This window comes from Uranotaenia lowii, chromosome 3, assembly GCF_029784155.1.
Source record: "Uranotaenia lowii strain MFRU-FL chromosome 3, ASM2978415v1, whole genome shotgun sequence".
In the NCBI taxonomy this organism is placed as follows: domain Eukaryota; kingdom Metazoa; phylum Arthropoda; class Insecta; order Diptera; family Culicidae; genus Uranotaenia; species Uranotaenia lowii.
In genome coordinates, this window is record NC_073693.1 from 147,936,639 (window position 1) to 147,948,858 (window position 12,220).

General features: G+C 40.8%; 1 protein-coding gene across 10 annotated transcripts in view; it reads right to left on the reverse strand.

The window, feature by feature from the left end:
- Window positions 1-12,220, reverse strand: part of LOC129750787 (protein still life, isoform SIF type 1-like) — a 597,153-nt gene that overhangs the window by 31,664 nt on the left and 553,269 nt on the right. For 8 of the 10 annotated variants that reach the window (XM_055745852.1, XM_055745850.1, XM_055745849.1 and 5 more), the window contains 6 exons: window positions 6,127-6,449; window positions 5,865-6,059; window positions 5,693-5,801; window positions 5,315-5,632; window positions 5,045-5,232; window positions 4,793-4,980 (listed from right to left, as the gene is read on the reverse strand). In XM_055745852.1, the coding sequence (XP_055601827.1) occupies window positions 4,793-4,980; window positions 5,045-5,232; window positions 5,315-5,632; window positions 5,693-5,801; window positions 5,865-6,059; window positions 6,127-6,449 (1,321 nt within the window). The remainder of the gene's footprint in view (window positions 1-4,792; window positions 4,981-5,044; window positions 5,233-5,314; window positions 5,633-5,692; window positions 5,802-5,864; window positions 6,060-6,126; window positions 6,450-12,220) is intronic. The other 2 variants (XM_055745854.1, XM_055745853.1) reach the window with 1 other exon arrangement.

A 12,220-nucleotide genomic window follows, 5' to 3' on the forward strand; every position in this document is an offset into this window, starting at 1 on the left:
TATTCGTATTTTTTCGGCGATATATTCTTGAAAAACAAATGACTGATGTTGAAAATGTTCCGAAATTCATATATATATATAGACACATAGACACATGATATGGTTTTAAAAATATTAATTATGTTCTAATCAGTTAGAAGCTGATACAAAAATAACGCTTTAAGTTGGGAGTATCAATACCAATTTAATGGAACTTGAATGAGTGGTTAAATCTGTGTAGGATGATGTTTAAAAGATGACATCTGGCTCAAGCTTTTAAAAATCACCCAAATAATATTCTAAATGCATCAAATGATGTTGTAAATAAATTTAGTGTTAAACAAACTTCAGTTTAGGGTCAATTCATCCAAAATAAAGGGTGACACGGTAAAAATTTGGTCAATATCAACTTGACGTATTTCTTTCAATGTAGCAACACCCCTCATTTTGAAGGTGTGTGTATGTAGAATGTTGCTCCTATGGGCGATGGGCACGCTCGCAATCCCGGTATACGATTTCTCGTGTGTTAAACCCAAGTAACAATTTAAGCTTTATTATGGTCAGCAAAATATCGTTTGGACTATCGCATTAATCTTCATAAAAAGCTAAAGCGCATTCTATAACATCACCTGGACTCTAATAAAGCCAAAATCAGGCTATTTGGCCCTACCCTAGAAACGTCATCAAGACATATAATTGTTGGTCATCAATATTGGTCACCAAAGCTTTTAAAAAGCTATTATAAAACATGTTAGAAATTTTTGTTTTTTTTCGGTTCTGTCAGTTCTCGGAGTTTTTTTTTTATTTTTTCCAGCAACCATAATGGTTGATGAATGATGATTGCATTATTCAGATATGATCTGGTAAAATTAATAGCTAAAAAAGCCAATGTTTTAACCATATATTGAGCTTCTTTTCTACTGCCAGTCAAGATTTTAGGTAAAATGTATATGAAATAGTATCTTAAAATAAATGCGCCTCGTTAAATCTGATGGTCAATCATGATGGAATTGATGGAAAAAGGCCTGAAAAAATATTTTCCAATGCTTGCATTGTGAATCCATCAACATGGCGTCATTTTGTGCCCTTCGATTTTGCAATCAACATGGCGTGAGTCAATTCATAGTTTTATTATGGTTTAATGATGACCCCAAAAAAAGCTACGATTTGACGTTTCTCTCGCAAGCCAACCAATTACACGCTAAGGTTGAGTTTCTCATTTCTGAGTTGTTAATCATTAGTACAGTAAATGAGGACAGACTTTTTGAATGAAAAGGGATTGGTTTTGAATGACCCGTTGAATAAATCATGAGTTGAAGTCAAATTTCGTTGTCTGACGCCATCATGAAATCCAAGATGGCGGCTTCCGCTGAACTTTAAAATGTTGTAAATGACTTAAAATCGCATGAAACCCCAACAATATTGGTATTGGGTGAAAGGACTAAACGAGTAGAAGTCGAATTTCGCTATCAGACGCCATCTTGTAATCTAAGATGGCGACATCCGCTCAACTTTTAGGGCTGTAAATGACAAAAAGTCGCATTAAACCACCACTATACGGGTATTGGGTGAAAGGGCTAAACTAGAAAAAGTCGATTTTTTTTCTTTCCGACGCCATCTTGAAATCCAAGATGGCGGCTTCCGCTGAACTTTGAAATGCTGTTAGTCACTGAAAATCGAATGAAAGGCCCACAATATTGGTATTTGGTGAAAGGGCTAAACGAGAAGAAGTTGAATTTCGCTATAGGACGTCAATTTGAAATCCAAGATGGCGGCTTTCAATGAGCTTTGAAATGCTGTTAATCACTGAAAATCGCATGAAACTCCCACAATATGGGTATAAATTGAATAGGATCAACGAGTAGAATACAAATTTCGCTATCAGGCGTCATCTTGAAATCCAAGATTGCGGCTTCCACTGAACATTAAAATGATTGAAATCACTAAAAGTCACTTGAAATTCCCACAATATGGTCATTGGGTAAAATGGCTTATTCAGTTTAAGTGAAATTTCTCTATCAGACGCCAATCCAAGATGGCGACTTTCGGTGAACCTTAAAATGCTGTAAATAACTAAAAATCGAATGTAATCCGCTTTCGCTATCGCTATCAGGAGCATCTCGAAATCCAATATGGCGGCAATCACTGAATTTTTAAATGCTGTAAATCACTGAAAATCGCATGGAACTCCCACAATATGGGCATTGGGTGAAAGGTTGTTGTCTAAATCGAACGATTTTTTTCCCACCTTTGTTTTTACTTAGTACTAAGTTTTTTATCATGTTTTTGATGCATTTAGCACTTATAGTGTTTTGTTGATAGTTTTGTTTTTTGCCATATTTGCTATTTATGTCATTATATTATGTCTATCATGCTATTATGTTTAAATTGTATTGGTCCTATTCTAGCGAAAACTATAAGATAATGTTGTTTCTGTTACTTGTTCGATTTAGGCACATGTACCAAAATCGGATGTTGTCAAAATTGAATGTTGCCAAAAACGATCGGGGTCTGTATTGTAGTTGTTTTATGCGATTTTCAGCCACTTACAGCATTTCAGAGTAAACCGAAAAGAGAATATCGACTACTACTCGTTTAGCCCTTACACCCAATACCAATATGGGGTTTCATACGATTTTAAGTCATTTACAACATTTTTTAGTTCAGCGGAAACCGCCATCTTGAATTTAGATGGCGTCAAATAACAAAATTCGACTTATACTGGTTCATCACTTTCAACTTATACCCATATTGGAGGGGTTTGAGGCGATTTTCAGTCATTTACAGTATTTTTAAGTTGAGTGGTAGCCGCCATCTTGGAATTTAAGATGGCGACGGACAAAGAAATTCGACTTCTACTCGTTTATTACTTTCACCTAATAACAATATTAAGAATGTTTCATGATGTATTCAGTGATTTACAGCTTTGAAAATAACAGCCGTCATCTTGTATTAATGATTGCGTTTAGCATTAAATTTTGTTCCTCCTATTTGAACCCTTTCACACAATACCCATATTGTAAAGTTATTCATTCCACTTCCGCTAATTCGAAGTATTAATATATTTTTATAATTTTTTTAATTCTAACTCAAAATCAACACACATAACTTATCAAAAATGTGTAAAAATGGGAATTCCAATTCAAATATGTGCAATCTAGCCTGAGCGTGTCCTGTTTTGACATCTTGATCGAGAACTGTCACTAAGTTTTATGGCGGTTTAATAATCAGGCACTGAGTGCTATTATAGAACATGCAGAAAAAAGCTTGAAGCAAACTTCTAAGTTTGTGTTTTATTATAGTTTAAACATAGCATTCCTAACTCTTTCTAGATAACTAAAACAGTATGTTTAATGAAAGATTTATGAGCGTTTTCAAAACTATCTGAAAACAGATTGTCGATTCAAGAATTTAAGCATTTTGCATGACATTAATAAAACCGTCATAAAACGAGCTGCACAAAAAATGCCATAATAAAACCATTATAAAACATCCATATGCTAGTTAGCTTGATCTGTGTTACTTGGGAACAGAGAAAGCTATAGCCTTCACTCCAATTTCACTCCGATTAGCTGTCATTCTTATGGAAATCTGTGTAAGAGTAAAGAGCAAGCTTTATTCTTTTTAGCAGGCCCAATCCCAATTTTGATTTTGGAATTCACTCTTCAGTTGTCAAAATGCCGTCCAAGGAAGAAGAGCAGCGTATCAAAATTTTGCTCGCGCATCGCGAAAATCCGAGCTACTCGCACGCAAAGCTGGCAAAATCGCTAAAAGTTGCCAAATCAACCGTTACAAATGTAATTAAAGTGTTTGGGGAACGTTTGTCGACAGCCAGGAAGTCTGGATCGGGGGGAAATCAAAAACCGGAAGCCGCTGAGACGACAAAGAGGGTTGCTGGTAGTTTCAAGCGAAACCCTAACGTCTCTCTCCGAGATGCCGGACTATCGACTTACAAGAAGGTAGTGACTCCAAATCGCGATGATGAACAAAATACGACGACCAAAGCGCGATCCCGGAGGCTGTAGACGACGATGCTGACGAAGATTGATTGCGTGGTAATGGACGACGAAGCCTACGTCAAAACCGACTACAAGCAGCTTCAGGGACAGGTGTTTTATACGGCAAAAGGAAGGGGAAAGGTAGCAGATATTTTCAAGCACATGAAACTGTTAAAGTTCGCGAAGAAATATCTGGTTTGGCAAGCCATCTGTACCTGTGGCTTGAAAAGCAGCATTTTCATAGCTTCCGGGACTGTCAAATAAGAAATTCATGTGAAAGAGTGTTTGAATAAACGTCTGCTGCCTTTCCTGAAGAAACACGGTTGTTCCGTACTGTTTTGGCCGGATTTGGCATCTTGCCATTACGGTAAAAAGGCCATGGAGTGGTACGCTGCCAACAACGTGCAGGTGCTTCCCAAGGACAAGAACCCTCCCAACACGCCAGAGCTCCGCCGAATTGAGAAATACTGGGCTATTGTCAAGCGGAAGACCAAAAAACTGCTAAGGACGAGCAGCAGTTCAAGGCTCAAGGCAAACTGGCTTTGTGCGGCGAAGAAGGTGGACAAGGTGGCTGTACAAAATCTGATGGCAGGGGTTAAGCGTAAGGCCCGGCAATTCGGATTTGGAAAAGCGGAAGCCTAACTGAATATTTTTCCTGAATTTTATACTGATTGAACTTGAAAAAGAAATTTAATTTGATTTTTTAAATAAACGATTTCACCGATTTACACGCGTTTTCCCTTGACCAAATTTTGACCGTATCACCCTTTATTTCTCCAAAAACTTGTTACCATCATCTTGAAACTTCCACTCACCTGTTCGACAGCACGTACACCTTCTCCGATCTTCGTTGTAGTTGCGATCTGAGGTGGATCAGCTCCCAGAGGAAGTGCGAATCCATATCCTTGGCCGAGGACGCCCGTACCTGAACTTCGGTCACCGGAATCAGCACCTGGTAGCGTATGATCTCCACTTCGTTGGTGGCGTTCTTACTCGAGACACCCTGTTGAGTGGGAATATTAACTTAGGATTAACCCCTAGATTTATACCATCTTTTTAGTTTTTACCATTAGCTTCTTCTTCTGACGTAGTCGCTCTTTGCAGAGGAACACGACGGCTGACTTAAACACGAAGCACATGGCGTGCAGCTCCAGCCCTTTCTTGATCTTGCCCAGAAAATCGGAAATGTTGAGCCACTCAACGCCTCCGTAGTACAGCAAATCGCCTATGTCGTTTGATTGCAAAGAGACAGTGGCTAGTTGTTAGAATGTATTAAATTTTTGGCCAAGCGACTTAATTTTTTTTTATTTCAAAGGAAGATGTCTCCATCTACTCACCAGGACTAAGGTCGATGGGTTGTTTGCAGGATTTCTGATGCTGTCGGAACAGATGATCGAAGATCGCCCCGTACTCTTCGTGGATTCGTTGCATTTCGTTGATGTGTTCGGCGACCTTCTCCATGCCCTTGAGTGCCTCCACCAGATGCAGATGCTCGGCCGCGTTAGGATCGGTAAGGTTGCGCAGCTGCTGCAGCAACAGAGGATACTTCAGGATACGCTGAATCGGTTTGATCAGGAACGACTCCAGGGTGCTGCTGTGTTGTTGCTTAGGATTGCGAGCAACCAGGAACTCCTGTAATGCTTGGTTGCCTTCATCTGTGAAAATGCAAGGATTAGTTTTCCGTGGTCTAAGTGCTTTCTAAACCATAATCTTACTTGGATGTAGAACTTTTTGAGCCTTGCTATGACTAGCACAGAACGACGAGTACAGTTTGAAGTGATTAACGTAATACAGAAAAGACGATCCTATAGCGAATAGAACGTTCTGAAATGAAAATTTGTGTAAAAACCAACGTTTTTTTTTATTAGTTTTAAAAGTTTATTTTACCTTAAATTGACTAGGATGTTCCAGCTGATGGAAATCTGGCTCGAGATCGAGTGCCTCCTCTAGGTTATTCAAAAATTGTCTTTGGAAGGTGACAATTTCTTGAATATTTCCGAACAGAGCAGTAATCTCGGCATTCGATAAGAATGTTTCACGCTTCAACGGTTCCAGATAGTACTCGAGGAGATGGTTCAAATGCTTTTGTGATAAAACGAATAAATTTCCATTACTCTTAAAATTTATTCCAACATTTAAACAAACTCACCTTAACGTAGGTTTTCTCGGTGTCAACGAGTTCCAGGATCACCTTGCGAAGCTTTTCGGCATCGGATAGCTGCCGCGAGGGAGTAAGCATGGCGTTCGAGACCGATGAAGCGACCGATCCCGTGGGGCTGGATTTGCGAGTTTCCTGTGGAGACCGACAGAATCCGGTGACCTGTTCGGCCGATTTGAGCAGATTCTCGATCTCGAAACTGTTGCTGCGGGATGACTGCTTCGAGCGATCCATGTGCGGATCGTTGGCTGACGGTGCCGGGGAACTCTCCACTTCTGGTGAGTACACTTCCTTGCCGGCGATACAAGAGCGCCCTGAGAAGGATAAAACGGGAGATGATGACATTTTTGCATTGCAAAAAAAAACCAATAAAGGAAGTTATTATTGAAAGTGAAATTAAACACTCCATAACCACGTTCTGTTCGATATGAGCTTTTAGCCGCTGGCTGAGAAGGCTGGAATTTTCCAAACTGGGTTATCTGCCATTGTTGATGGAAAAGCGTGCGGTATTTAGCATCATTTAATTGTATTCACGGCTGAAGCCATTGAACTTCAAAATTCTAACACCCACAGTTTGATGTTTCTTACAAAAACTATATCGCTGGAGATCAACATTCCGCTCGGAAGCCCTAGAATTCTGAACACATCCGAAATTCTTGAGCCACATATGGGAGGAATAGACGACGCGTTCGGTGCTTTCGCAACTGGTGCGAGCCTGGATATCCATTGGCCACACTCAACCTGGTGCATGCTGCAAGTGTGAATTGGATATTCGGATTAATTGAAAAGATCGACTCGCCATCCGTCCGCAACTGGTGCGGGTATCTGGATTCTGGTCATCGTGTTAAGCCTCATCCGGTTGGCTATTCTGGAAGTGAAGATTACCTCAAACAGTTCCGCAATTGATGGAAATCGTGCCCTGGTATACTGGTCCACACTACAACATCAACTGGTACAGAGGAGAAATTGGTTCTCGCACTGTTTGACTGCTCGACTGGAGTCATTCGATACGTGCAATTCCTTGGGCCACCCTGCTGGAATCGGCATCATCGCAGCAAAGGGGTGGCGCAGTTATAGTTTTCTTAGGTGAGTTAGTAGAATAAAGCTCCTTGTATATGTTCTGCCGAAGTGGACAGCGGAAATATACTTTTTAAATAAATCATCCTCTTCGAATTAGTAGCGACTCAATTCCATGAGCACAACTTTTCGTTAGAACAAACTGACTAAAGTTCGCGAATTCAACCCTGGTTTTGGTCCCCATTGGAATCCTGAAGTTTGGCCCCTCATACAATTCATTGGTTGGCGCTTATAATTTATCTCTGGGTCAATATACTTAGGACAGAATATGACCAGACGAACTTGGATTTACAATCAGCAACTACACCACCACTTTCCCCCGCTCTTCACGGTTGCCTGTGGGCTGTGACGTCATCCACATGCTTGCGAAGAAAACCATCAAGGAGCCCTTCCGACGCTGAGGTACTGGACGGTCCGGTTGAGGGAAATCAAAACTTCCTTCAATAACATCTGGAAGTTTGTAGATGGTTTACAGATAATACTATGGTGGAAGTTAGGTTGTCAGCTATCGATGTACTTTGGAAAAAAAATATGTGAGGTACTGGTCGAGATCAAATCCCACGACGACTTTGTTGGTGACGGAGCAATCGCTATTATTTTGCGAAATCCTTCTTGCTGGACAGGGTCAAGGCTTCGAATGAGTCTAAGGTTCTTGACAACTTGAGTCGCATTGCAGATTTCTCAGATGGTTTGGATCACGTCTGCTTGCCGAAAATTAAACATCAGAGCTTCGACGGAAACATCGATGACTCATTAGCTTCCGGGACCTCTACACTTCACTCATCCACTGGAAACAGGATCTTCCGGTATTACGTGTAAAATGTGCAGCCGTTAAGGACTATTTAGATCCACAAATATTATCATAAATGGAAACCAATTTACATAAATTAATCACCTTTGAGAAGTGAAAATTGAATCACTCCTGTATCGTACGGGGTGAAGCGGGCTTGAAATAGCGTATAACAGTCTTAGCTGATCAGCAGGCAGCACTGCCAGAGCAGCGTAATAAATCTGACACGTAGCTTCCGCTAAAGGAAGACAGATTACTTCGAAGCTGAACGTACAAAGTGTGTAAATCGCGAGTTCCCGCAGCAAATCGCATGGAAGGTTGATGAAACCAAAGGTAAATAGACACAAATTCAGGACAAGGATCGGGAGACTAAAAGGAGTTGCGATTTCAGGCACTGAAAGGTACAGGAACTACGCCAAGAAACCAACTTGACCGTGGCAGCACGTGAAATACTTCCACGAGAAGGAAAAGGAGCTGAAGAGAGGTAAAACTCGTAGAAGCATAATTAAGTCAAATGTGTAACCTTTAAATAATCTTCCTAGGAAGAAACACTGATCTTCAAACACCAAGCTGATCAGAAAATCCGAGCTTGCTAAATCACATAGGTAAGGCACACAAAATTTGGCAAAGTCATTTTCCTAACCTCGAAACGTTTATGTGCAGCCCAAGGCCGTCAAGCCAATCGATCGAGGAAACCGATCAGTTCGAGGAGTGAATCGGATCAATCTTTGAGAAAGGGTTCTCTAAATTAGAGGTAAATGCTCAATGTTGTAAAAATCAGCTAATGACTAATGCGATGTTTTTACACGCAGAGCCCTTTTGTTGACGGCTTCAAATTCAGCCCACACTCAACCACCTACCAAATTGAGAACCATCAGAGTGCGCATGAACTCTCAGCTTTACGTGGTGTGTGTGCGAAGACGAAAGGTGTTTGATACATTAGTATTCAACGAAGTGAACGAGTGCCAATGCGTGTGTTGTCCACAAACTCAGCCTAAAATGCATGTGTAATCCTGAGTTGGACAACAACAAAACCATAACAGCGGCTACACACTTAGTCAAGTTGTAAAGAACGGAATAACATCATCACTCCTCGTCGCACTTCGGATGTTTACGCTCCTGAGTTAGCAGGTATGCAAAGTGAAACAGTTTTAACGAGTATGAGTGAGACATTCGGGATTCTGCGGAACGATTGTTGATCGAAACAGTCGAGCATCAATGTGTGTGATCAAGGACCGATTCATCAAAAAGGAAGGTAGCAACATCTGACAGCATCATATCACAACATTTGGTGTCCATCAACAGAAGGCTGGGTGTCTTCGCTAAGTTTACGAATCCAGGTGGCAAAGTGCATGTATTGCCTACCGATAAAGGAAACTGAATTCCAGAAATAATATTTAAAAGAAATGCTTTGCTTACGCGCGCGAGATATGATTAACGCATGTAATTTATCAGCCTGAATCTGTACTCAGCTTAGAAGTGTCTAATCATTATCCTCTTAGCTTGCTACGATCATTGTCAAACTCGTTATGTATTTATTGTTAGATTAAGAAGTAATAAATAGAAGTTAAGATGTCAAAGAAAAATGCTTGGTAATTTCGGTATAGGAGGGTAAAAGGAGAGTCGTTACATTGGCGCCCAACGGAAAATCCTGCGAATGAAAAAATTTAGAAGTTTCGGTTGCTCTCAAAGTGAATATTGGAACCTTCTGCATTATGGACAAAATGTCCATGGATATCAAACATCTGGAGGACGAGGAGCTTGTTTTCGAACTTGCGTTGCGAGGAATTAAGGATAAATCTCAGGATAAAGCCACTAGGATAGCGAACTTGGAAACAGTTTTGGAGAACGAAAGAAAAACAGCAAAGTTCCCCACATCATCCAGCCATGTCACGTCAGACGTGGATAACATATATCAGTGCCAGGCAAGAATCTCACCGATAATCAACTTGGTGGACGTTGCAATTCGTCAAGAATCGACTGAATTATTAAACAAATACCATTCAAGACTTTTGCATTACCGATTTCGGTTATCTTTGATTCAAGACAGCCTCATCACGGGGAACGCAAATAAAACAATAGCAAAAGTTGAAACCTCACTAGCAAAAATCAAAGAATTCTTCAAACAACATGCAACCAGTGGTGACACCGATATTCTGCCATCCGAAAAGGACATCCTGGACAGACTTAAGCACTCGAACCTTCAATCGAGTATTAAGGAGGTGGTGCAACATCATGTCTTCATAGGCCAACAACACAACGAGGTGTATCAGCAGCAACAGAAAGAACATCATCAACTCCAACAACAGCGTGAACAACAGCATCACCAAGATCAGCAGCAAACAAGACACCAATTAGCACAACAACAAAATCAACAATCAAAGGAATTGTTTCAGCCAGATCAGCAAAGACAAAGCCAGGACATGAGCTTACGACAGCAACAGTGGGAGTTCCCAGCCGTTCCTCAAAATTCTTCAAGTCAACTACAGCAACCAAACAGAGAATGGCAACATCAGTTTGAAACCCTACAGAAACAGCAGCAACAACAAATGCTACAGTTTACACAGTTGCAAGAGCAGAATGAACGATTATTACGAAGCCTAGCGGAGGAGAGACAAAGGAGGCAAAACCTTGAGCAGTTAATGTCAATGCGTCCAAATATTTCAATATCACCGCAGGAAGGTGGAACATCCAGGGATCTACCACAGCGTCATCATGAAACTTTTGCGACACCCCAGGACAGAACAGTAGATAGCCAATACTTTCAAAGGTTTTCGCAACCCGTTTACAAATGGAAGATGGAATACGGAGGAGAAAACGACATAAGGAAATTAGGAGAATTTCTAAATGAGGTAAAGGTTTATGCATGGACGGAAGGAGTCGACGACCAAACGCTGATGCGATCTGTCAAACATCTTCTCAAAGGCGCAGCTCAGCAGTGGTACTCGAGAGTTTACGAAACACTACGCAATTGGGATGACTTTAAAACGAATATAAAAAATGAATTTCTTCCACCGAACTACTCCGAAATACTCAAGCAAGACCTCTATCTACGATTCCAAGGAGCAAATGAACCGTTCACATCGTTTTCAAGGGACTTGCTATCTATTTTTGAGATTATTGAACCTCCAATGCGGGAATCGGAAAAATTATTTATTTTGAAATCTCATCTTAATATAGATTTTGTACCAATCGCTGCGGCTTCTCAAGTAGCGACAGTTGACGAACTAGTCAAAGTGTGCAAGGACTTCGAAGTGTCTCGCTCATACGCTTTGAAAAACCGACACACTACTACGCAAAGAACACCTTGGGTTAAGCCATCTAGTATGCCTAACAGCCGACTAGCAGGACCTTCGAATTTCTACCAACAACAACAAACTTATCGACCGAACCTTGGGCGACAACAGATCAATATGCTCTCTACAGAAAACATGGAACCGAGGAATACCATAGGCATGGAAGGTTATCAAGAAGCATCATTTTCGCAACAAGAGGAAACAGGACTAGATGAGTCGGTTCACACGGTGATGGAAGATGTCAACGCTTTCAACTTAAATTCTAAAACAGCATTTCGAACATCAAGAACACCAGAGGCTGTACTGCAAAATAAAACTTACCAAATAACATGCTGGCAATGCGAGAATCCGGGCCATACTTATCTGATGTGCCCAAACGAGAAAACGTTTCTATTTTGTTTCACGTGTGGGAAGAAGGGATGCACAACAAGAAGCTGCCAAAGTTGCTTAGCAAGGTGGAGGCAACTTACACCAGAATCCCTTCTACTTTATGCGGGAAACGGCAACAGGGAGAACTCTCAGTAAGGGAGGAGTGTTCTTCCAGCTCTAGAGAAACTCCCAACATCTTAAATCTACCCTTTTTCCGGAAAGTAGAATCATCAATCGTAGATCCAATTGATAATGACAACAGGCCATATGCTCACATATCTATTATGGGAGAAGAATTTCGAGGTTTGCTTGACAGTGGAGCTACGTGCACTCTTATCGGAGGAGACTTAACAAAAATTGCCGATAGCTACATGCTTAAAAAATATTTAGTAAAAGGAGAGATACGTACGGTAGACAACTCTGCGCATCAAATTTCGTTTTTCGCTCATGTTCCAATGGCATACAACCAACGATCCCACACACTTCCGGTGTTGTTTGTGAAATCAATGCCAACGTCTTTAATTCTCGGCATTGATTTTTGGAATACCTTTGG